This window comes from Bombus pascuorum, chromosome 6 (assembly GCF_905332965.1).
Source record: "Bombus pascuorum chromosome 6, iyBomPasc1.1, whole genome shotgun sequence".
Classification (NCBI taxonomy): Eukaryota; Metazoa; Arthropoda; class Insecta; order Hymenoptera; family Apidae; genus Bombus; species Bombus pascuorum.
The window spans coordinates 16064291-16086539 of NC_083493.1; the positions used below are offsets into that span (position 1 = coordinate 16064291).

General features: G+C 44.3%; 1 protein-coding gene across 2 annotated transcripts in view; it reads left to right on the top strand.

Annotated features, from left to right (window-relative positions):
* The first annotated feature begins 10111 nt into the window (after window positions 1-10111).
* LOC132908050 (LHFPL tetraspan subfamily member 6 protein-like) overlaps window positions 10112-22249 on the top strand; it is a 34341-nt gene continuing 22203 nt past the window's right edge. For both annotated transcript variants that reach the window (XM_060961612.1, XM_060961613.1), the window contains exons 1-2: window positions 10112-11089; window positions 20314-20432. In XM_060961612.1, the coding sequence (XP_060817595.1) occupies window positions 11000-11089; window positions 20314-20432 (209 nt within the window). In that variant the 5' untranslated portion in view covers window positions 10112-10999. The remainder of the gene's footprint in view (window positions 11090-20313; window positions 20433-22249) is intronic.

Genomic DNA, 22249 nt, shown 5'->3' on the forward strand with positions numbered 1-22249 from the left:
CGGGGTCCCCACGGAAGTATACCCGTCGCAGAGATATGTGCGACGTGGCGACGAACGGGTACGGAGAGGAGTATATAAGGATAGTCCCACTTGGACTACCTCCGTCAGATAGGTTCTACCTGTACTGAGATCAAGTACGTTGAGTCACAGCCGAATCGTGGATCAGTGAGTCGAGTTCGACTTAGACCGTGTAAGAAATCGCATTCGTCGTCCCGTTGACCGTGGATTCGTTATCGAGTCTAAGATCATTGCCATTCGCATCCCGAGTATCTAATTACCACGGTTGCTTGTCAAATTCTGTCACAATAATAATTGTACTAGTAAATATCTTTGCTCTCGCATAACAACAATGTCCAATCCAAAGAAAGATTCGTTAGATGTCCTAATCGCAATGATAACCCGACATATATATTTGCTGTGCCTAACGTTCTGAAACTTTCAATCAAAAGAAAGTTTGCCTCGAGACTGCATTCTACGCTTTATCGATAAAGAGCTCGCGTATTCTTTTGTCTGTTTCGTGGCATAGCCTTTTCAAGACACCCCGATAGATACGGTCGAAGAGCAAACGTGAGCTGAGATCGTTTCTCGGGTCAGAGAGCCGCGCTCGAATTGGCGAGAAAAGTAACACGTAAAAGAAATCCAAAGTATTCGATAAGATCACCTGGTCCCGTCATGGAATGGACGAAACACGAATTTCGAAGGTATTAACCGTGTCTCCTAATCGATTGCCAGTCGATGTCGAGTCCATCGATGGCCAGACTGGCCGATAATTCGACCTACGGGCAATAAAATTTCTTTTTATTCGGCTGGGTAGCGGCCGGTCGACTCGTTCGGCAAAACCGATAGAAAAACTGATATTCTAGGTCGACGCGTTTCATCCCGAGGATAACGAGTACCGACGTTTACAGGCAGTCGAGCAGATGTTGCCGATCGCGAGCTTCGATCTGGCTCATTTAACCGGAAGAGGAACGACCGCTACTTGTTGACGTCGCCTTTCTCCGACCCTCCGAATTATGAATAATGGATGGCCAACAGAGCCGACGCGATCCTCTGCCCAACTCCTTGTCAGAGTCGAAACCGAGTCGTCCCTTATCTCGACCAGGTTCTTCTTTTACTACTCGTAACTTTCGTGACCCGGATCCTTCCGATGGATGTTTCGATATCGTGGTCACGCGATCTTTAAGTATTGTCATTGCATTGTTATCGTATACGACATCAGAAACATGGATTTTTCATTTCCGTCGTATTTCTCACGTTGGTTAATCATTAATTTTACTTTGAAAATGTGCTTCTAGGTTTGTATATCTGAATTGAATAAAGCGAGGAAACGATAGCGATTTCAAGATGTCAAGTTGTCGAAGATGTATCCATTTTCGATGAAACGATCATTAAACGTAAGGAAACGAATGGCTACGATCGGATTTCCCGTAGATCGCGTTATAAATAAATAAGTTTGGTTCTATAATTTCTATTTATCCGATAACCTCGCTGCTGTATCGAGCGAAAGAAATCGTCGAACGCGTTACGAACAAGTCATCCTTGCTAGAAGGAAAAGAAATACGTCTTTACAACCTGACGTCTGTAACTCTGCCATTTGCAATTGCCTGTTGGATACGGCCATCGAGATGGTTATTCTTATCCTCGACGCTCACGGCGAGGAATCACGTGCAATAAAGTGTTTCTTTGTCGAGATAATCGCGGCTATCGAACGAACGATGGAAGAACGTTATCGGTTCACCTCCCGCGGAGAAAGCGGTCGCGAGCCAACCCTAGATATTCGACCGGTCGTAAAAGTAAATCCGCCGGCGGTAATCTGTTTCGGAAGATGGCGATTCCTGGCGGCACCTTGGCACGCGATAAAGCAGCCGACTTTGCGGGAGTCTATTTCAGTCGGCCGGGACAGGAAAAAGGAACGAAGGGAGGAAAGGTACACTCGCGTTTCTCACCGACGAGCCAGGAAAGTATCGACCGTTGCAAATTTTCCAGGACGAGTTAACAAGAACTCGAAAATTTTCCATTTTTATATTTCCATTTTTGTATTTTCCATTTTTATATTTCCATTTTTGTATTTTCCATTTTTATATTTTCTCCGGATGTGTTGAATGATCTTTCTCTCGTAGTTCGATATTCCGTAGCTTGGAAAGAGAGAAAGAGAGAGACAGAAAGAGAATTGACGTAGATAAAATGCAATGTTTTATATATATTTCGCATGTTAAATGTTATCGTCAATTTTTATTTTTTTCGAAAAAGTAGAAAGCACGTATCTTTTGCACGCGAGGCTAGAAATACAGGAAATCGTAAGAACAGAGGAGCGAGTATTTTATCTCGTACGCCAATTTTTACATAAAAACTAGACGAATACGAATAACGCGAAAGACGCGTAATATTACGATTTGGTCGATGATTTCTACGTTCTTTATTTATCTTTTTCAAGCGTTATCATCTGCTTGTTTAAACGCATTTGTAAGAAGATTTCTCGCAGTCTGTCAAGGTTAATCGCGACCTCCGATGGGTCCAAGTATAATAATACACGGCGCGTCACAGTTACTTTTTTTCTTTATGTCCCTGAACTAATTTATGCATCGGACGCAGAGCCACGTTCGCGTAAAAATGCGCTTACGAAAAACGAGGTTCTGACCCAACGGTGGCCACTCCTGCACTGTACCCAGAGACAATAAAACACGATGGAATTTACAGAGAGAAACGAGAGTGTTTCCTTTGGTTGGACCAGTAACCCGACGCTCGTACAGCGTCGCGGTCAAACCTCGCCTACGACAGCTCGGAAAAGAGAGGAAAAGGTGCAGGAGAAAAGAGCGCTCACGGTTCTCGCATTCGTAAACCAGCCGACAGAATGGGAAGTTTTATTTGGTGCTAAGAAATGGAACGTAACGTCGCGTCGCTTCTTCGTCGTCTCTCTTCTCATCCGGTTCTCCCACTGGACCACCCCCGGGCCCATTTTCTTCCGCCTACGTCCGCTTCCTGACCTTGTCTCGCGGTCTCCAAACTTTCCTCTTCCTATGCCCCTTTCCCGTTTGTCGAGTTCTCCCGGTTCCACGCTTTGATCCCCTTTCTCTTTTTCTTCTCTTTCAATTTTAATCTCTTCTCGGCCTTCTCTTCCCTCTCCTTCGAGCTTTGATCTTCTTCCGCGTCCACCTCATCCCATCTTCACGTCCGCGCGAAAACTTCCCACTGAGAACTGGATTCGAGTAACGTTATCGCTTCGACGCGATGGCGGTATCATGACGTAGGTACTCTACGTTGCATAGCGCGATAACGTATCGTCGACGGACGACGGTTCTTCCACTGGATAATACGTTTTGGATATGCACCATACATGCACGCGGTTGGCTGTTGAACAACGAACAATTCTCATGGTTCGCGTAACGATGAAATATTGGGAATTTTGTTCGTTTCTTTCTCTATCGATATAAAACAACGCGCATCAAATGTTTGTTTCGAGATACAATGTTGAATGCATGTTCTTCCTAAAAAAATTAAATATCGAGTAACTAATCGAACAACGTACAACGTGCTGTTTTCGTAAAAGAATTGATACATTAATTAATCGTAACAATTGATTAGTAATACGAAACTAATTGCCAACAGAGTATTGTGTAATAATACGTTAATAACGATACGTACATAGAACGATTCGCAGGAATTTTTGTTAACTACGTATAGCGAGTAAAATGACGCGCTGTTCGAGGACCAGCTGTGTATGTAATGAACAACAAAACAAATAACCTACGAATATTATTCATACAGTTTAGTACAGCGTCTAGTATAGGTTATACAGGTCTTTTTCCCGGAGAAAAAGAATTTACATCGTATCGTATTAGTTCGGGATATTTCGTCGGGGAAAGCATTATTTCCTGTTCGCCGAGTAAAAGTTTCCGCGGTAGCGAGCTCAAAACCCGCCGGATGCTTCATCTGGAACGAGATTTAATTTGCAGTAATGGAGAAGTATACGGTATAAAGGCGGAAACCGTTGCGTGGAAAGTGTGCACCGGACGGCGATAACGGTGACTATGTCCCTTTCAGCGAGTTAGATGTACCGGGCAACGGTGTCGAAAAAAGAGAAAGGGAAAATAGGAAAAAAGCGGAGAGCGGTCGGTGCGAGGGAGGAGAGAGAGAGAGAGAGAGAAACGGGAAATATACGTCTACGGATTTGGCGGAAAAAAATTCGGAGCTTGTCAGCTTTTCAATCGGTCACGTTGTTCGCTGGCGCGTTACAACGTCAAAATATTGTTTCGGACAAGTCGCTTTGTCGAAACATCGGTGGCGTGCCGCGACTCTGAAAATAATGCGTCGTTCGCTGGATCGTAACTCACGTTTCCTTTTGTTTCGGAAACATTTAGCTCACCGCGAACCAGCCAGCCACCGCGTCGCTCGTAAATAATCCCTCGCAAGTCTCGTGAAATTTGTCTCTCTCTCTCTCTCTCTCTCTCTTTTATCGAAATTTGTCACCAAAAAGTACAAACTGTAAAAATTCTCTGATTAATCGATCTCAACTATCGAACTTTGTTGACCATTATCGCTAACGTATCTCGCACACATGTATCGTTAAACGTTTCGCTTTTTTCCTTCTTTCTCTGTCTGTCTGTCTGTCTGTCTGTTTCTCTCTCTCTGTTTTCGTCTACCCTCTCGCCCTCCTCTTTTTTCACTTGCTCTCTGAAAACGTTTCGTTTCGCGCCTTCTTGTTTGGTTTTTCATCAGCACCTGCACAGCAGCCAGTTCTCTACCAATTACGTCGACACCGTTTCCACGCCGAATTTCGACACTCCAATCGCCAGGCGAAAAAGCCGTGACGCTGTTGGCTGCGCGTGGAACTCGAACCCCCTGTGTTTCGAAAATCCCGCGGAAAAGAGAAGAAAAAAAATACACGGCCGACCAACTTGGACTCGCGGAATAGGTTGCGCCTCTGGTAGGAATCGGCCGTGGCCCGTGTTCCACGAAAATTTCAGTTCATCGTCGAGCGGCGTAGGGGTTGCGCTTCGTATTTCTGTTTTGTCTACACGAACCATCGTCCACGTGCCTTGTGATTTTCCGATTTTAGCGGATCGAATTGCACGGAATATTTTCCTCGTTACTTTGCCTTTGGTCGCTAGTCGCGTGGAATTTCATTGCGGAGAAAAGAAGTTTGTGCAAAATTCGTAACACTTTACGCGAGCGATAATATTTATCGATGCGAAGCGTAAATGAATTTTGGTGAATTTCAACGGGCGTAGAAAAAACGCCACTTTACTTTTTTTTAACATAAAAGATATAACTTAGAAAACACGAAGTTGGCACCCCGCTGGGGGTAGCCACCCACGTGCTATATTTATTTTATTTTATTTTTTTTATTACCAATGAGATATAACACTTTACCAAATGTCCTTCAGGACAAATGGTAAAAACCAAAATAAATTATAAAAAAAAAAAACTTTACTTTTTACACGATAGAACAGAAGATATGTTGTTCGTTCACAAAAACGTTTACCAATGTTAGGTAAAACGTTTCACGTAACACGTTGCAGAGATGAAATATTTGTTTATAAAAAATATTCATTCACCGTGCTAGTTATGCAATTCTGCGTCTCGCGAATACGAGACTGTTTGCGTTAGTGAAACGTTTGCCCTGTTTATTTACTTATTTCTTATTCATTCCGGCGTATAGCGTGATTGCTCCGAATTGCTCTCAATTCCTCGAGCCACGTCGCAACGTTTCACATGACCCGGTCTAGTGGAGCGTGCGTCGTCTCGCTGCATCGCACCGACGACGTACACCGAGAAAATTCAATTTCATCTTCCCTGTATGCTCGACGAATATACTTCTCCGTTGGGCCACCGCTTCATTTTACACATCTTCAAGGACACGTTGCGCGTGCAGCAGGTCGACATCGTACGAAATTTTCAACTCTGACAGAGGACGACGGAGCGTTCGTTGGAAGCCGATTTCTGATCGTGATACCAACGCGTTCGGTCTTTGTCGTTAAAAAGAAAGTTTTTGGCGCACGTGCCTTCCAGATGACTCGAGGCGAACGCAGCGGGAGAGAAAAATGCGCGTCTGCTTGTTGATAAATATTATCGTAGTCTCCGAGTGTTGGGAACAAGGATATTGCCAGGGGATAGTAGGAAAATAAGATGCTGCTCCATTTGTTCCATCCCCGTGCCCTTTACCTTTACGCAAACAGTTTAGAAGTTCAGACGTTATACGTATACAGCCAACAAATACAAATACGAATGCTATATGGGATCGAGACGTTTGTGGAAACTTAACGTATTTAAGCCTCGCGTTCGCATACATATTTCAGCTTTTTAACAGAACTTTTGTTATGGAATCGTCGTTGCGAATTTTCAAAGCGAATTCGTCTCTGTCAATTTTGTCACTTTTGCGCTATTTAAGTCTTATCAGCTTGACAACGGATTCGAACAAACCGATAGAAACGTGCCGAATTAATCAGTTTATACGTACGAGATATTTCTCGGAAGGTTTGGTTTTATGGGACGTTGCCAACTATTAAAATCCTGTCACTCGATTATTAATTACGTTAAAGAGGAACGAAGCTGTAAATTGCATTTACCGCGTCTACAATTTTAAGAAGATTCATAACGAAGGCATCGATATTTCGTTACCGATCGTCAACGACAATTAGACTATTGACGAATATCGGAGAAGCGTCGTGAAAATCGTTGCGAATATAGATTTAACGTTTGCAGAAGATCAACATATTCTCTGTCGCCTTAGGTAATTTCTTAATGCGCAAGCTATTTCAAAAGAGCGCAAATGAAACGACTGTGATAGCTTCGGTTCAAGAATTTTTTAATTCCAAAACCTACGTAAATTAAAACGAAATAATCGTTACGAGTCTGAAACAATAATGATAATTGTAAAATTATGTACATCGCGCGAAACGTATTTTATCAGATATACCTTTCCAACAAACTACGCGCAGTTAAAAATTCATCGGGAAAAGAACCACGCTACCGTTTCGTACGCATCAGCATAACGTTTACACGTTAGTACGTAGTTTCATCTTTTTGAATCACAGTTTGGTTGATATTTATCTAACGATCACAGCTCTATGCCGCAATCGTATTAGGTTGTCCGAAAAGTTTCTTTCGTTTTACGAGGAAATAACAGACGCGCAACGTTTTTTGTTTTATATTATTTTGTCGAATTACGTACGATCCATTTTGTTCCGTCGAAATAAATAAAATGTAAAAAACAGATTTGCGAAAGAAAGACACTTTTCGGACAACCGAATGCTAAAAGCCGAGATAAATTATTCTGCCACTTGTAACTTATTTCCTGTATCGCTAATAAAATTTACACGTTTTGCCACTAAAGAAGTTAGTTCGTCAACGTTTCAGCCGTAAACGCATCTATTACATTTTTAGCACATCACGCACAGACGCGGGAAATTCAGTTAACCGTATTATTTCTGAATCTGAACGATGCGTGACATTCGCCTGGTCGGAAATAGCGAGGGCGTGACGTGTCGCGTTTAACGTAGCGCATCCCACCATCGTTAAACAATACAGTCATTAGCAACTGTAACGTTGACGCTAATTATTCGCCACAATTTCGGCTTTTTCATCCGACCTGGTGCAACGAATGTGCCGAAAGTACGCTCCGAGTGGCTGTTTAGATTACACCGCTGCACTCTGCACCCCTCTCGCATGAACGATTGCAAATTATGTAGCGTACGAACGACTGCGAATCAACGTTAACGAGTTGTTTCACCGAATTTTGTTAATAGCCGTTGCTAGCCTTTTGACCGTACACCGTTGTAAATTCATCTAAATTTATCGTGCGAGTAAAATCGGCGAGATTCTATGGTTCGATGCGAGTCGAAAATAAAGAATAACGAAACTACATTGAAGGTTTTTCGTTTTTTAAGGAAACGCAGTCTAAAAATTTGTACAGTGATGGAATATGTGGCCGTGTATTTGATTAATTCTCGATTGTATAATAGACAATCGATACGTTATTCTGTACGAATATATAGAGGAAAAACATGATAACTTGTATTTTGCGTTTTCTTTTTACAAGAAAATATATTTAAAATTCAGCACGTTGTTAATTAATCCCATGTCCGTTTATTCGATTTTGGAGCAAAATTCTGCGAAACGTGAAAAACATAACGTTGCTTCTCATAACACGAAAGTATTAAAAAATATTAAAATGTCGGGTTAAGCTTGGTTGGCTGTGTCTTTGCTACTTTTAGCAGTTTTATATTCTTTGTGTTTAAATATTCCTTTTTGGTCATAAAGTACGATTAAAATAAAATATTCAACAAAGATGCGCTTTTGTCATCTTTCTGTGAACTTCCCGCGTGAAAATAAGTCGTGAAACGTAATATAACATTTTCTCCTTTCGAGTGTGGTTTTTTCAGAAAATCCAATTTCAATGTTCGTCATGTACACGTGTATTACCGACCTAATTCTCGATTAAACATATTTTTTTTTTTTTCATTTTATTTTGGTTATTTTACAATTTGTCCTTATGGACATTTGGTAAAGTGTTATATCTTGTTGGTGAAAAAAAAAAAATAAAAATAAAAAATAAATATATCTTTTATGTTTAAACATATTTAACCTCTAGTTTCTCCAAAATGAAGTTTTAAACTGCAAGACTTTATCGTACGTTTTAGACTTGCTTTCGAATCTACTAAGTCGTGTAATAAGTTCGCTCACCTCGGTGTTACGTTTTGAAAGTATTATAGAAGTATTCTGTTGCGGAAAATATCGTTTGCGATTGAATAATTTGACGACGATCGAAGAGGTGGAGCGAATATCACGAGCGAATTTTTTTTCATAAAAGAATTGTTCGTCGCTAGTCGATAAATTAACTGGCAGATTTCTTTCGTAACAGGCCAGAGATTATTGCAATTTCATTCGAGTTTACGACATTGAAGATTATCGGAATATTTTCTGTACCATCGATATCGAAACGTCGGTAACTAAACATCGTACAAAGAACGTGAGAGAAAAACAAGTACGCAAATTGAAATTTTTTGACAAGATGATCACAGCCTTTGGAACGACGTAAAAAATTGCTGGATTCGTTTCAACATAAAAATAGAACAAAGTAACGAGTGTACATCATTGTTTATAAATAGTTCTTTTCTAAAAAGAGACGCGGACGAGAATAACTCGCTATCGATCTTTCTCTTCCGTCGAGTTCGCAATTAAACTTAAACACACTGGGTAAGTTTTTCTCAGAAATGAAATCTCCGACTCAATTTCCTTATTTTTCATTCTTCCCCTATTTCGAACCACACGCTCTCCTTCACTTTACCCGTACGAATTTAGACCTACGACGTATGGATCGCGAGGAACCGAACCCTCCAACCTCACAAATAAATTAAACTTTCCCAACAACGTAATTAGAGCGAAGATCGACGTTCACAGGCACCGAGAAGCACTGTCCTGAGAAAGTCGAACGAACAAAATCCGCCGGTGGTCTCACAGGATTTCAGGCTGGTGCAAATGAACCGGTGGATAACAAACGAAAAGTTTGTCGCGGTGATAATGCGAGAAAGCCATCAACAGGTAGCCAGAAGCAGGAGGCTGGATGGAACAAGTTGGCCACCTTAATTACAAATTTTTTCTTTTTTTATTTTTACTTTGGAAAGTGTTAAGGAAAGGCGAAAGCCGAAAGGAAGAGGAAAGTACAGCGAAGAACGGGTATCGGTAGGGTTTGGCGGGGGTCGGAGGAGCCGCTGCGGTCACAGCACGCGCACACATGTTCGCCAGTCGGCATGGAGGCAGAGGGTGGACGAGTGGGAGAGCGGAGCGCGCGCCTTGGCACTCGGCGAGGCGGCGCGCACCGCGACAGACCGACAGAAGCGGTGGAAAGCGGAGCTCGGCTGAAGCGAGTCGAGGCTCAGTCGCAGTCACGAAGCGGCGCCGAGCACCACCACTCGGTTGGCCAGTCGTCCCTCGCTATCCGCCTCTTTCCTGTCTCACTTTCTCTCTGTTTCGTGTCGGCTTCCCTCGATAACTTCTCCAACGTGGAGAAAAAAGAACACCGAGAGCCTGTCGCGTGTTTATAATTAAACGATTGCATCGACCAAAGTGTCCGCAAGAAACGTTACTCCCTTTTTTCCTCTCCGTCGATCCCCTCTTTCCTATTTTTCTCTCGTCACGTCCCGTTCTTCTTTCATCCTGATACTCCAAGGCGGATCTCGCGCGCGCGCGCGCGACCTAACGACGCGATGAATTTCTCTCGAGAGCCGACCGACGAACGCACGGCGTGGCTCCATGCGCTTCGCCGCGCCTCGCTCCGGCTATAATTAACAAAACCGCTCTCGTACTGCCGAGAGAAACTGTTCCCTTGTAACGTGCTGACGCTCGCGATCATGCCGCCTCCCGACGAAACTGTGTTTTAATCGATTCCACCGATTCGAAGACAAATCGATCAAAAGTGTATCGTAGGTGGTGAGAGACAGTATCCGAGCAGATGGATCGTCGTTAGAAGCTGAGAAGAAAGAGGCGAGACTGTGTCCAGGGCACGCGAACGCGAGCAAACACGGCCACCGCGAACCTTGACCGTGAGTCTCTGTTCAGGTCTTTCCGTGGAACGACCGACCTATTAACCGATCTATTCTCATCTCTGGCGGCGTACTCGACGCGCGACCGCCTTACGAACGCGACGTTTCTCCGCGTTCGCGTCTTTCAGTGTAAAAAGTGAGTTTGAGCCTTTCTGCGATCAGGCTCGACAATTTCGTTGCGTACGTCGCCAGTGTACGCCAGGAAAGAGAGCAGCTGGTACAACTGCCGACGTTTCGAACAACCGTGACAAGTGGATTTCGCGAGTGTCGAGAAAGAACGAGCTTCGGAGACGTCGGTGTGCGAAGCGGAATCCTCTCCCGGATCGCGACGGTTGCCACGTTTCGAATAGCAGTTTCGTTGGCGATGCGCGAGTAGGATAAAGGAGAAGAGAACGGCCGAGAGAGACAGCGAGGAACCAGCGGCGAAGACAGAGGAGAGACGCTTTTAAACCGATGAGATGACAGTGCTGTGCGTGTTGTGGGCGACTCTGTCCACCGTGGCATCGATTCTCGCCTGCTCCGGATTTTACCTGCCTTACTGGATTCAGGTGAGTCGACGCCTTTTCCACCCTCGTCTTTGAGAGTTTTCCACGAGTCGCGAGGAAAAACCTAACTGTGTTTCAGTCGCGAATCTCGCTTCACCGTGTTGACATAGTTTGCGTGGTAGACGGACGCGTGTTAACGCAAAGAATTACAACTTTTTAACTTGCCAAATGTTTGTTCGTGTCAATTTACGAACCGAAGTTACTTCAAGTTTGAAATTAGTTTCGTAAAATCTCGTAAAATATGTCGAGTCGTTGCATACGTAACGCGGTTTGTCCGACAGTCGAGTTTAAAGTCGTAACGATAGGAGTTTTATCGAAAAGAGAATAACAAACGTTCGACGGACAGATGGTAAATAATCGTAGGAACGAAAGAAAGCATGCCTCTGATTAATTAGAAACGAACAGTCCTTTGTTTTTTACCTAATGCACACAGCTATTTACGTTATTTACGAGATGTTGCGACGTATGCTTTGGACGTTTGCTCGTTTTTACGATCCTACAAAGGACGAATGTCTTTTTCGTCGCAGTTATAAATTCGCAGAGCCGTTAAAGTAGAATTTCCTATAAGCGTCAGACGCGTAAGTACGTCCGATGCAAATGCGCTAGTTGAAGATCGTTTATGCGTATGCTCGTTCCATGTATTATAACGTAAGCGTCTCGCAACGACAGCAAATCTCTACGTTTGTTCGGACTTACGCTTACGGAAAGATCCACTTTTAGCTCTTTGTTCCGCGTCGTAGCACCGAAAAGAGTCGACGATAATCTCCTTTCTTCCAGCTCTACGACGGTTGGATGGCGGATATTTCTTCAAATTAATATTGCAAATAAGCTTCTCGCGATTCTCGTTTTACTGGTCGCTGCGGCAACAGACCGGCAACGAGGTGGCCAGCGATTCGTAACGCGATGACGGATCGATCGTTTTCGCAAATTTATCGCCTTTCGAAACGAACCGAGTCCACGGAATCGCCTCGTAACTCACCGGGCTAAGAGTCGAACAGCGTCCGTCAATGCTCCAAGTCAACGTTCCGAATTCTTCTTTCTCAGCCGTTGCGAGATTTACGCGATCGTCGATCGACGAGCGGGTCGGACGTCGTCGCGATCGTCCGAAGCAAATAAACACGTAATTGCAGCGTCGAGCGAAAGAACGACCAGAGGATCGGGCATGGTTTTGTCTCTGATAGGTTATCGAGTCGGCGAGATATCAGTTGCGTGCGACATCGATCGATTCGTATCGCTGACAACGGGTTTCGTAAATTAAACATCGTCGTTGAATTAATAAACACCGGCCCGGTAGATTGTCCCGCCGAGCGCAAAGTGAAACGAGCGTAATTTCGATTCATAACGTTGCGTCGCCGGTTATCCGGCAACCAGCTCTGTTTTCACGCGGATCTCTATAATCCGATGTTGATAAACTTGGTTTTTCGACAACCTACGGTTTCGTTAGGTGTCGGTTCGTCGCGATACGACGCAACACGATCGAAACTATTGGAAACGCGAATGAATCGCTTGCCTCGGTATTTTGTAGTAACAACCGCGACACTTTACCTCGTTATCGTCGTTGACACGACCGACATAGAATAAATCTTGATAGAAATTTCTCGAGAGTTACATCGAATTCCATGATCCGGAAGGTAACAGCCCTTGACGAATAAGTACTTGTTAAACATCGTGCTGTCATCGTACACGCAGGCGATTTAGAATAAAATTCTCGTCGAATTCCATCACCGAGACTCTAACGGCTGACGGTGAATAAATATGTACCTACTTCTAAACATCGCGTTTATATTTATTATTGTTATCGTTCCTCACGGTTGATCGTCGAAAGCAGTTGCAGGAAGGTCGTCCGCCGCATCCTGTCGTCTTCCTCCTTTTTTCTGTCTGTCGGTTGGTAGCAGGCGGTGTGCGAAGAACGCCGCTTGGAAAAAAGAAGAAGAACGCCTATTTAAAGCACCTGGGCGGAGGATACGAGCTTTCTGTCTCTGGTGAAAGAAGTCGTTAAAAAGACGTCGACGTTTGCCGATGTTCTTTGATACTATCGAGCTTTCATCGGGCCGGTAGCTTTGCTACATAGTCACGAAAGCGTACAACGTCGTTTTTGTTCAACGACGAACGCGTCTCAACGAACGGAGAAAGAGAACGTTAGATTTTAATGTTTCACGATGCCCGACGTTGGATGACATATTTGTGGTTCTTCGGGTTCTCTTCGCCCCGTTTTCGATAGTACGTTGCGCTTTCTTCTCGCGTCTCGCGAACACTGCTACCGTTGAGATATTCGCAGCGTAGGTTGACTTTCTCACAGTTTGTTTACAATTTTTACCATACGTTGTTTGCTGTATTATCTCTACGCCATTCAATGCTTGACAAGCCTAGTCTTACCGTAGTGGAGATATTCACCTTTAACGTTCAAGTCTCAACACGTAATCCCCGTTACGAGTCGCTGCAGAAATTACTTTTTTAATTAATCAATACATTTTTAATTAATCGCGCGTGTAGTTTTTTTAATTCCTCCAACCATTTTACCGAAGAAAGTCTGCTTATGTATCGGTTGATAACGCAAAAGATGCAAACAGCCAAGAAACGTCTTCCTGCTAAGCGAATCTCAGACACGCGCGAGGAACGCGTAGCTTCCGAGTCTCGTGTCTTGCTTTTGCGTGATATCGTCGCTCTACGAATACCTGGAAAGCGATCGGTAACCCGAAGAATCACAAATACGTCAGAGACAGATTAGTCGCGTGTTTTCACGTACGAAAAGGGTACGCCGAACGCCGCAGAAAACGTAACGGGTGGAGGCTAGGAAACGAAAATCATTCTGTCGATCGCGGGGGCATTAAATTGCCGCGTAGCTCTGACAATTTCGAGCTGCGACACGTCGAACTACCCGTCCAACTTGCTTGCGAACTCCATCGCTAGCGACAAGCCATATTAATGTCTCCAGGGATGCGAAGACGTTGCTCGGAAAACAAAGATCCAAAGAAACCGTAGTAGGTTCGCAACTTTTCTCTTCGCTGCTCCGTCGTGTTCTCGAGTTAGACACGCGAGCTTTCGTCGCGCATTAGCGGTCCCCGACTTGTCCATCAGATGGTCTACTAAAAAGTTGTGGCAGTTTTCGATGATCGTTGGTCGCGACCGACCGAGCTTCGACTGCCGCAGATAGTAACCGGGTACGTCGAACGTTTATGATCGATGCAATTCAACGATCTTATTCTTAGAATATTCGTTTAATCGCGTTTACGTTTATTTGGGGACACGCGTTTGATCCGATTTACGCGCGTGTCCCGAGTGTTTGTCCATCGTACGATGTTGAAAAACAGTTGGATAAATCGAACGTACCAAGCAAATACACCGTGTTGGCAACGATCGCTTTGGCAAAGTTGCGATAGCGATTAAATTATTAGGTTATTTGCCCTTTTGAACAAATACGATAAACGCGGATATGGATGGAGGCGGGGATTACACGTGTAACGCGACCGAAACTTTCTCGATATTACGTCGCTGTTAAATAGCGAGCAACTTTCCGCTTTGCGACTCGGGCGCGCCAAACGAAACGACGAAACTTGGAAACGCGAAATTCAAGACTTCCCGTCGAACCTCGTTAACCTCGGCCCGTCCCTTCCACGGTAAACGGTTCGCTAATTCTCTTCATTAGCTGTTGATTCTCCCGGTATAACGAAGTGCGATGCAATTATAGGCCAGTCGATATAAATTTCGATGAACCGACGCTAGTCGGATGATTCTCCCGCGAAAGGTTCGTCGAAACCGCACTCGTAGGTGTTGGATTGTTGAAGCGATCGCCACTTCTAAGAAAACTCTACATCTGGTCTTCGGTTTTCTCAAGCATTGAGGTCATCGATAGACGTTGGTTTCGGGGGTTCTTTTAGTCTCAGGGTAACATTGCTAGCGTGAGGATCCGGACCAGCTTACATTGTATTCCACACTTTGTACTTTAATATTCACAATATATATACAGGGTGCGCCGTTAGAATTCGGACAGAATTCAATTTGTAGTTCCCACCATATTAGAATTCAGATGTTTGTGCTGATTGACTCTGAAGTTAGTTAAATATGTCAATAAGTCTTCTATAACCTCAAAATGACAGAACTCGTTAAGCAAAACCCGGAATACGATAGAAGAGCGGCGATTATAGAAAGTCTTCGCGCCGGGAGAACGCCGGTCGAAATTATAAAATTCTTTAGCTACCCAAGATCGACGGTAATTTAATTTTGTTGTGGGCAAAACCAAATTTCCAGCAAGTGTTCACGTTTTGAGCGTTGTCTCAAGTGAGGGCGACGTCATGCCTCCGCACTTCTTCCAAAAAGGCGAAAGAATCACAAAGGAGGTTTATTTGGAGGTCCTGAAGACAGTAATAAAGCCGTGGATGGAAATTACGGCTTCTGGAAGGCCGTATTTATTTCAACAAGATGGCGCACCTGCTCACACAAGTCATCTTGTTCAAAATTGGCTCTCTGACAATGTGGACATGTTTTGGTCGAAAGATTTCTGGCCTCCTAACAGTCCCGACCTAAACCCATTGGACTATTACGTGTGGGGCGTTATCGAGAGACAAACTAATAAATGCAGGCACCCCAACGTCAACTCCCTACGAGCTGCTATCGAGTCAGAATTCGCGACAATTAAACGCGACCAGTTGAAGTCAGCGTGCTCGCGCTTTAGAGCAAGAATAGAGCAGGTCATAGAGGCAGAGGGTGGTTACATAGAATAAAAGTTCTCAGCAAGGACCCTTTAAATGAGATATAACAACATTTTCATGTGTTTTTGTGTATTGACTTAAATAAACAACTTTCTGCACAAAACTTCTTTTGTCCGGATTCTAACGGCGCACCCTGTATACTTACAATACCTTACAATTTACCCACGCGTTTCTTTAATTCCACATACACCGATTAACATAGATAATAATAATTTTTACCGCGAAACGCTTAGCAGACGCAACTCGCTAGAGATACCACGAGTCCACTTTTCCAAGTCATTTTTATTTATTCGAAGTTTGACAGTTTTCTGTTCGTTGCTTTCTTTATTCGACACGCGCCAGCTTTCCTCTCTCACCGGCAGCTTTCCACGTGTCTGTCAGATCGTCTAGCGAAAAACAGCGGGAATTTGCTTTCGTTTAACGTTATTCCTCCTACATAGTTTCCAGCGGTAATACTCCTGTAGCCTTGAGATGCATAGTAAACGGAACACGTAAATTTGCTCGATGAAAATTTGCGAATAAAACCGATCTCCTCCTTTAGAAGATTAATCTGGACGAGGGAAGATGGTTGCTGCAGTCGATGCTGAATTCTCAAGCAAGTATTTTCAATTGAGAGTCTTGGCCGGACGAAAAGCCAAAAGCCGGAGGATACGTGTGCCAGCGGTGCATTAGCATACCGATGAGCTCCGAAATTGGCGAATTACAGATTTTGCATGAAATTGTTTAGCGGCGACGTTACGCGTGGGAGGAGAATGCTGTTCCCGGGCAACGTGATTACGAGATGTAACGAACCGTGTGGATGGGTTGACAACAAACGAGTTCAACAAGTGCACCAGATTCCTACTCGAACGATGGAATTTATTCAGCCGAAAGAAATGTAAATGCAGCGTGGATGGAATGTTTGATGCGAGTGCTCCGTGTCGTGTAATTTTATTACATCTTGTCTAATGAATCGTGCAACATTTATCGCGATAGCATGTAACGAACGAAACAAATTTCTACCCAGAATCTATTTCGTTGGTTATACGTTCAGTTATGCCGGTAAAAGTAAAACATTACGCAAACGTTACAGTTGCACGAACATACCCAACATTGATTTTAAAGGAGACTACTCTGCGTATGAAATATTCATTAGCTCGAGATATTGGCATCTGCAAAAGTGAGATAAGTCGTTCCGCGTCAGTTTCTAAGACACAGGTCCAAACATTTTTAAATAAAAGACCACTAAATACACACGTCGACGAAATTGTCAATTTTTAAAGAAACGATTCGCATCCATTACTCGATGATTTGAGACAGTTTATTAACTATTCTGTTAACATCCACGTGCAGTTACTGCGATCGATCGAAGCGTTAGTGCGTATGCTGGCCATAAAAATAATCAAAACTACTTGAAAGGATCAAGCAAACGAAGAAATCGGAAACATCTTCCGAAACGCGTATGTCCTGCAGGGTGAAATGGGCTAAATCATAAAGTTTCTATCTTGCTCGGAGATACTGTGTCACGCGTTCGTGTACCAAAGCAGACAAACCAACCCGTAAAGACCAAACAGGGATGAAAACTCGCGAGGCACGGTTCGTTACGGGAGAAATGGGATTCGGGTCGGTGACGAGGCCACGGGTTCGCCGTCTGTACCGGAACTTTCGAACTCGTAGGAATTGTTCGGCGTTACCTGGCCAATGCCAGACTCCTTTCAAGGCGACCGAATTAGATTGCAAACGAACTCCCCTTGCCAGAGGGTCGTGCGACGTCACCGGGATCTCGCGATCGCGCCCCAATGGGACGTAGACCGACTCCACTTAACTCGGCTACGGACGGAAGAACGACGCTTGTTTCGCAAATTGGGCTCGAGTACTGGCTCTTGAAAGGAGCTAGGGATATTCTTGCAGGCTCCCTGCGGCCCGGATTCGCCCAACTTTCCAGAAAAACTCGTTCGCGTCGACGTTTCTCTTTTAACGCTCCTGCGAGTCTCCCCTCACCGTTTCTCGAATTTCTCGCCGAGTTTCTATCTCCTCCTCCTTCTTTGCTGCCAATTATTCCGTTCGTGGATATCTCGTGCAATTCTTTCGCCCCAGCGAAGAAACAGCCGAGACGCGTACAACTTGCCTCGCCGATGCTTCCGAACAAAATTACGAGAAAGATTGCTTTGTGAACCGTGCAATAAGTGAAGTAATAAAGCATTTTCCGAGCTGCCGTGACTTCCCGCGTGAACCGTACCCTTTCCCTCTCTTTTTTCTCCGATACGCCGACTTCATCGGAAACGATCGTATTTCTCTTGCCGGTTCTTACAAAAGATTAACGTTACAGCGTTCCTTTCGGCTGCAAGTGTCCAAGTACAGCTCGATCAACCGAACTTCGATTATCCGCGGTTTCCACCGATCTCGGTTATCCAGATCTTTGATCGTACGACGTAGAAGTCGTACGCGATGCAATCTTTTTTTCAGTCACCCGGTTAGTTCCTGAAGCGTTGGCAATAGTTTTTGAACGTACGAGGAGCACGAGCAAAGAACCGGATAAGTCGCATTTTCCACGATTTATAGGGGAATTTTCAAAATCCATTATGTTGAACAGTTTCGCGTTAACAAAGTTGTTTGCTTTTTAAGGTTAAATACGTCCGTATTTCCATATTTTACAAAGGAATAACTTTAAAGTTCAATATATTGCCAATCGATTGCGTGTTATCAACATTGTTCTCCTCTTTGATTTTCAAGCCAAGCATGTGCTTTTCCATCCTCCTCGTAATTTTAATTACGTTGCTTGTTTCACCATATATACGTGTAGAAATATCGAAGATAAAAGAACAATCTTTTTTTCTGGTATTTATATCTTTGGTTCTTCCTAGAAAATTTCGTCGATCCACGGTGAGCTTTTCAAAATACCGAGATTTTCAAAATACATTTCCTTTCACGGGAACCGAACCGCGTTTCGAAATAAAAGGCAATTTTGGATTTTAAAATCGCTGTCATCGAACGCGAGAAACGAAAGACGCGACTTATCCTGCACGCAGAATATACACCAGACAGCAACGAGTTACAAGTTTCAGCTAACGTTGCGTGATTAACCGTAGCTCCGGATTTATCCTCGGTCTTTTATCTCGAAGCCAGTTTTAATCGACGTTCCAGTGTATCCATTTGGTGTATGAAAGAATGGAATGTACAGGATGAAATTGGAGCGAATCGTTCGTGAAATTAGGTCCGAGACGTTCTTCTCGAAGCGACTCGTCGTTAAGCCGACACGAGGAACGGCCGGAAAAAGCAGTCGATGAATAATTTCGACGTCAACATGCCGTGCACGAGTGTCCCTTCGAAACGTATATATCCTTCTTGAGCAGCGAAACGCGGGAGGAGGGTCTAAATGGCTTAGAAAATACTCGAGTAGCGAGATGAATAAATGCATAAGTGAATTTACATTCGCTTTGCTGCGCTCGCGTCTTCGCCCGCGTACTACGCGCGCAGCCGAAGAAGCAGAGTCGGATCTGTTCGTTTCGGTAGAAATCTCGCTAGACGAAACGTGGCGAAGCGCGTGCGATTAGGAGACAGATCTCGCGCTTCGCTTCGCTTCTTGCGTTTTTCTGTAGCCGCAGAAAACACAATCTGCAGCTACGACGAGACAATTCGTACACGTTGGCGCGAATTATCTTTGGTACGAGGATCTCTAGACGCTTTCTCTGTATCGTTGTGGACGAAGGGCGTAAGGACGATAGGTCGAAGGGAGAAGTCGGTTCGAAGAGCCGCTTCACGGCGAACAATCGAATTTCCCACTGCTTCGACCAAGAATAATATCCCAGGAAATGCTGTCCGACTTTTAGCCGCTTGTTCCACTGCGAAGCGAAACGGCGCGCGGTTTTACGATGCCTCGCGAGGCAAGAAAAACGTCCAAGATACGACGCGCAGGACACCGCTGCAAAACTTAATCTCTCGCCGAAGAAACTACTTGGCACCGGGTCAACGATTTCGCTCGTGAATCGAGTTCTAATACAAAACCATGGAGAATCTCGTGTAAAGAGTAAGAGGGTATAAGTGTAAGAGTAACGATCTCTTCTGCGCTCCTTCTGACTCGTCTCGGCGAGTTGTTTTCCTTCAGCGTCGAGCACCCCGGTTATCCCGGCCAAGATCCACTGGAAAATGCAAGCGCGAAAGTAACCGATTCGAAGTACGCGATTCTCTCGTGAAATTCAAACGCCGCGTTGCCTCGACTTTGACTCGAAATCGGTCGTCGAGCCAACTCTTAAACGAGCTTCCGCGCGAGTAAAGTCGACTCGAGACGAAAATAGTTTGAAATACTCGTGTGGCAGAACGGGCAAACAGTCTTCTCCGCGAAATTAGTAATATATTTGTGCGAGAACGTTTAACCTTGACGCCATTGCGTCGACCTCGCCTCTTTGATACTCGTGGAAATTCGCGAAGATCGTAAAAGGGTCTGCAGCGAATCACGAGATGCTTTAACATAGTTGAAGCGCCTCGCGTTCAAACTCTTGCTCGGCCTGTCTGTCTGTACGCGTGTGTTCCGCATTTCAGGGACGACTGCTAGGAAAGGCAGACGCGTACTTTAGTTCCTTTCGACGCTGCAACTATCCACGGCTGAGGACGACGAACGCCCCTCCCGAAATAGTTTACGAGTGCGCCAGATACTCCAGGTATGTATATATACGTATACTTGATTCTTCCTCGAAGAAACCCACGCTTACGAAAATCTTTGACAGACTTGTTGATGTCTCGCGAATGTTCGTTGTACGAAACACGGACAACGAGGCTCGATATTAAACGAATATGGAAAACTCGTAGAAAATCGTACGCTTAAGGTTCACAAGGTAATTGTTAATTATAAAATTGTAATGGTTACAGCATATCGGTTAAGCATAATTATATATAAATAATAGTTTTGGATTCACAATGACTCGCCGAACATACTCGCCATAGAATTATTCAGTCTTCCCGAGAACGATAATTCACTGCTGAGCGTGGGTGTTTTACAGCGTAACGATCTATCGACGGACACTAGGAAACGATGAAAAGTAACCGTGGAGCGTCGAGTCGATTTTTTCTTAATTAGTCACAGAGTTAAGTACGATACACGGTTTCGTACGAATAGGCCATAACGGACGAGATAAACGCAGAGAACGAGTTGTGCCTCGTATAAGCGCTTTTCGAGGTAAGTTTAGAGGGAATTTAGAGCGGCCGTATCTCTGAAACAAGAAGTTGGCCGGCCCGCGATTATTAAGCCTTTTTTATTGCTTCTGAAGTGCGCGATATAAATTCCCGGAGCCGCTTAAGGAATAGCCGGAATTTCGCGTGTTCTCATTCGCAACGAGCTACTTTTCGACGAAACGAGACCGGTGAAACTTCAAGTGGCCATATCTTGGAAACAAGAACTTGGCGGAGTTGTGTTTATTAAGAGGCGCTCGGGAGCACGGGCGATATGAATTCTCCGACGCCGGTCTTCGCGACCCTTCGCTCGTCGACCTCGTTCGAGTCTCTTTCGAGGTGTCGCGCCGCGGATTATTCGAAGCCAGCCACGCGGAAAACTTCAATTTCCTCGCGAGTTCGAAGGTGTCACCCGATATCCCCGGCATCTCGCCAGCTCGCAGACACCGGCCAACAATCGGCGAGTTAATTTCGCTTGGCGAAGACGTAAGAGCTCGTATAATTCGCACCAGAGGGCTGGAATAATTCCGCGGGGCGACAACTTGGAAAAACTTTGTTCGCCAGAGCGTTAGGAGCTTAGCTTTAGCCTCCTGCTCGCCGCCTTTCGGCTAAATCGTTGACCCTGACAGCTCGCGGAGACGCAACGCGATTCGCTATCGAGAAGAGGAAAATTATAGGCGAAGCCGATCCGCGAAATCGTAATTTAGGAATTTAGGATTTAACTCTTTGTACTTTGCGTGCCGCAATAATCAACACAATCTGAGAATTATTTTTACTCCTCGCGAAATATTTGTCGATTAATTTAATATGAAATATATTTTATTCAGCTGGTTTGGGCTGAAGACTGGCGCGATAATACAACGCTCGAACATCGCTAAAACGCTATTAAAATGTAATAGTAGAAGCGTCGGTTGCTTGAAGAAGGAATATAACGCTATTTACAGATGTGAAAAGAGGATTGTCGAGAAGCACTTTTGCATAAATTTACAAAGTACGAAATCTTACGTGCACTCTTATTCTTACGATTTCGTTTCATTGCAGCTCGATTCTTCCGTCTGTAATTTTTGTAGAATAAAATACTCCGTTATGCCGGTTCTATAAGTACGAAAGAGGAATAAACTTGCTCTCTGTCGTTTCTTTTTCCACCGGGTAAAATCCTTTTTTTTTTCTTTTCTTTTTCTTTTTGAAAAAATAACATAAGTCGTTTCTTAGTACGGTATCAGATAACGACGTACTTCGTCGCTCGTGATACGAGCGATAAACAGTTGTGAAAACTAAAAATGTTTGTGTGCTTTCATCGTTATAACGC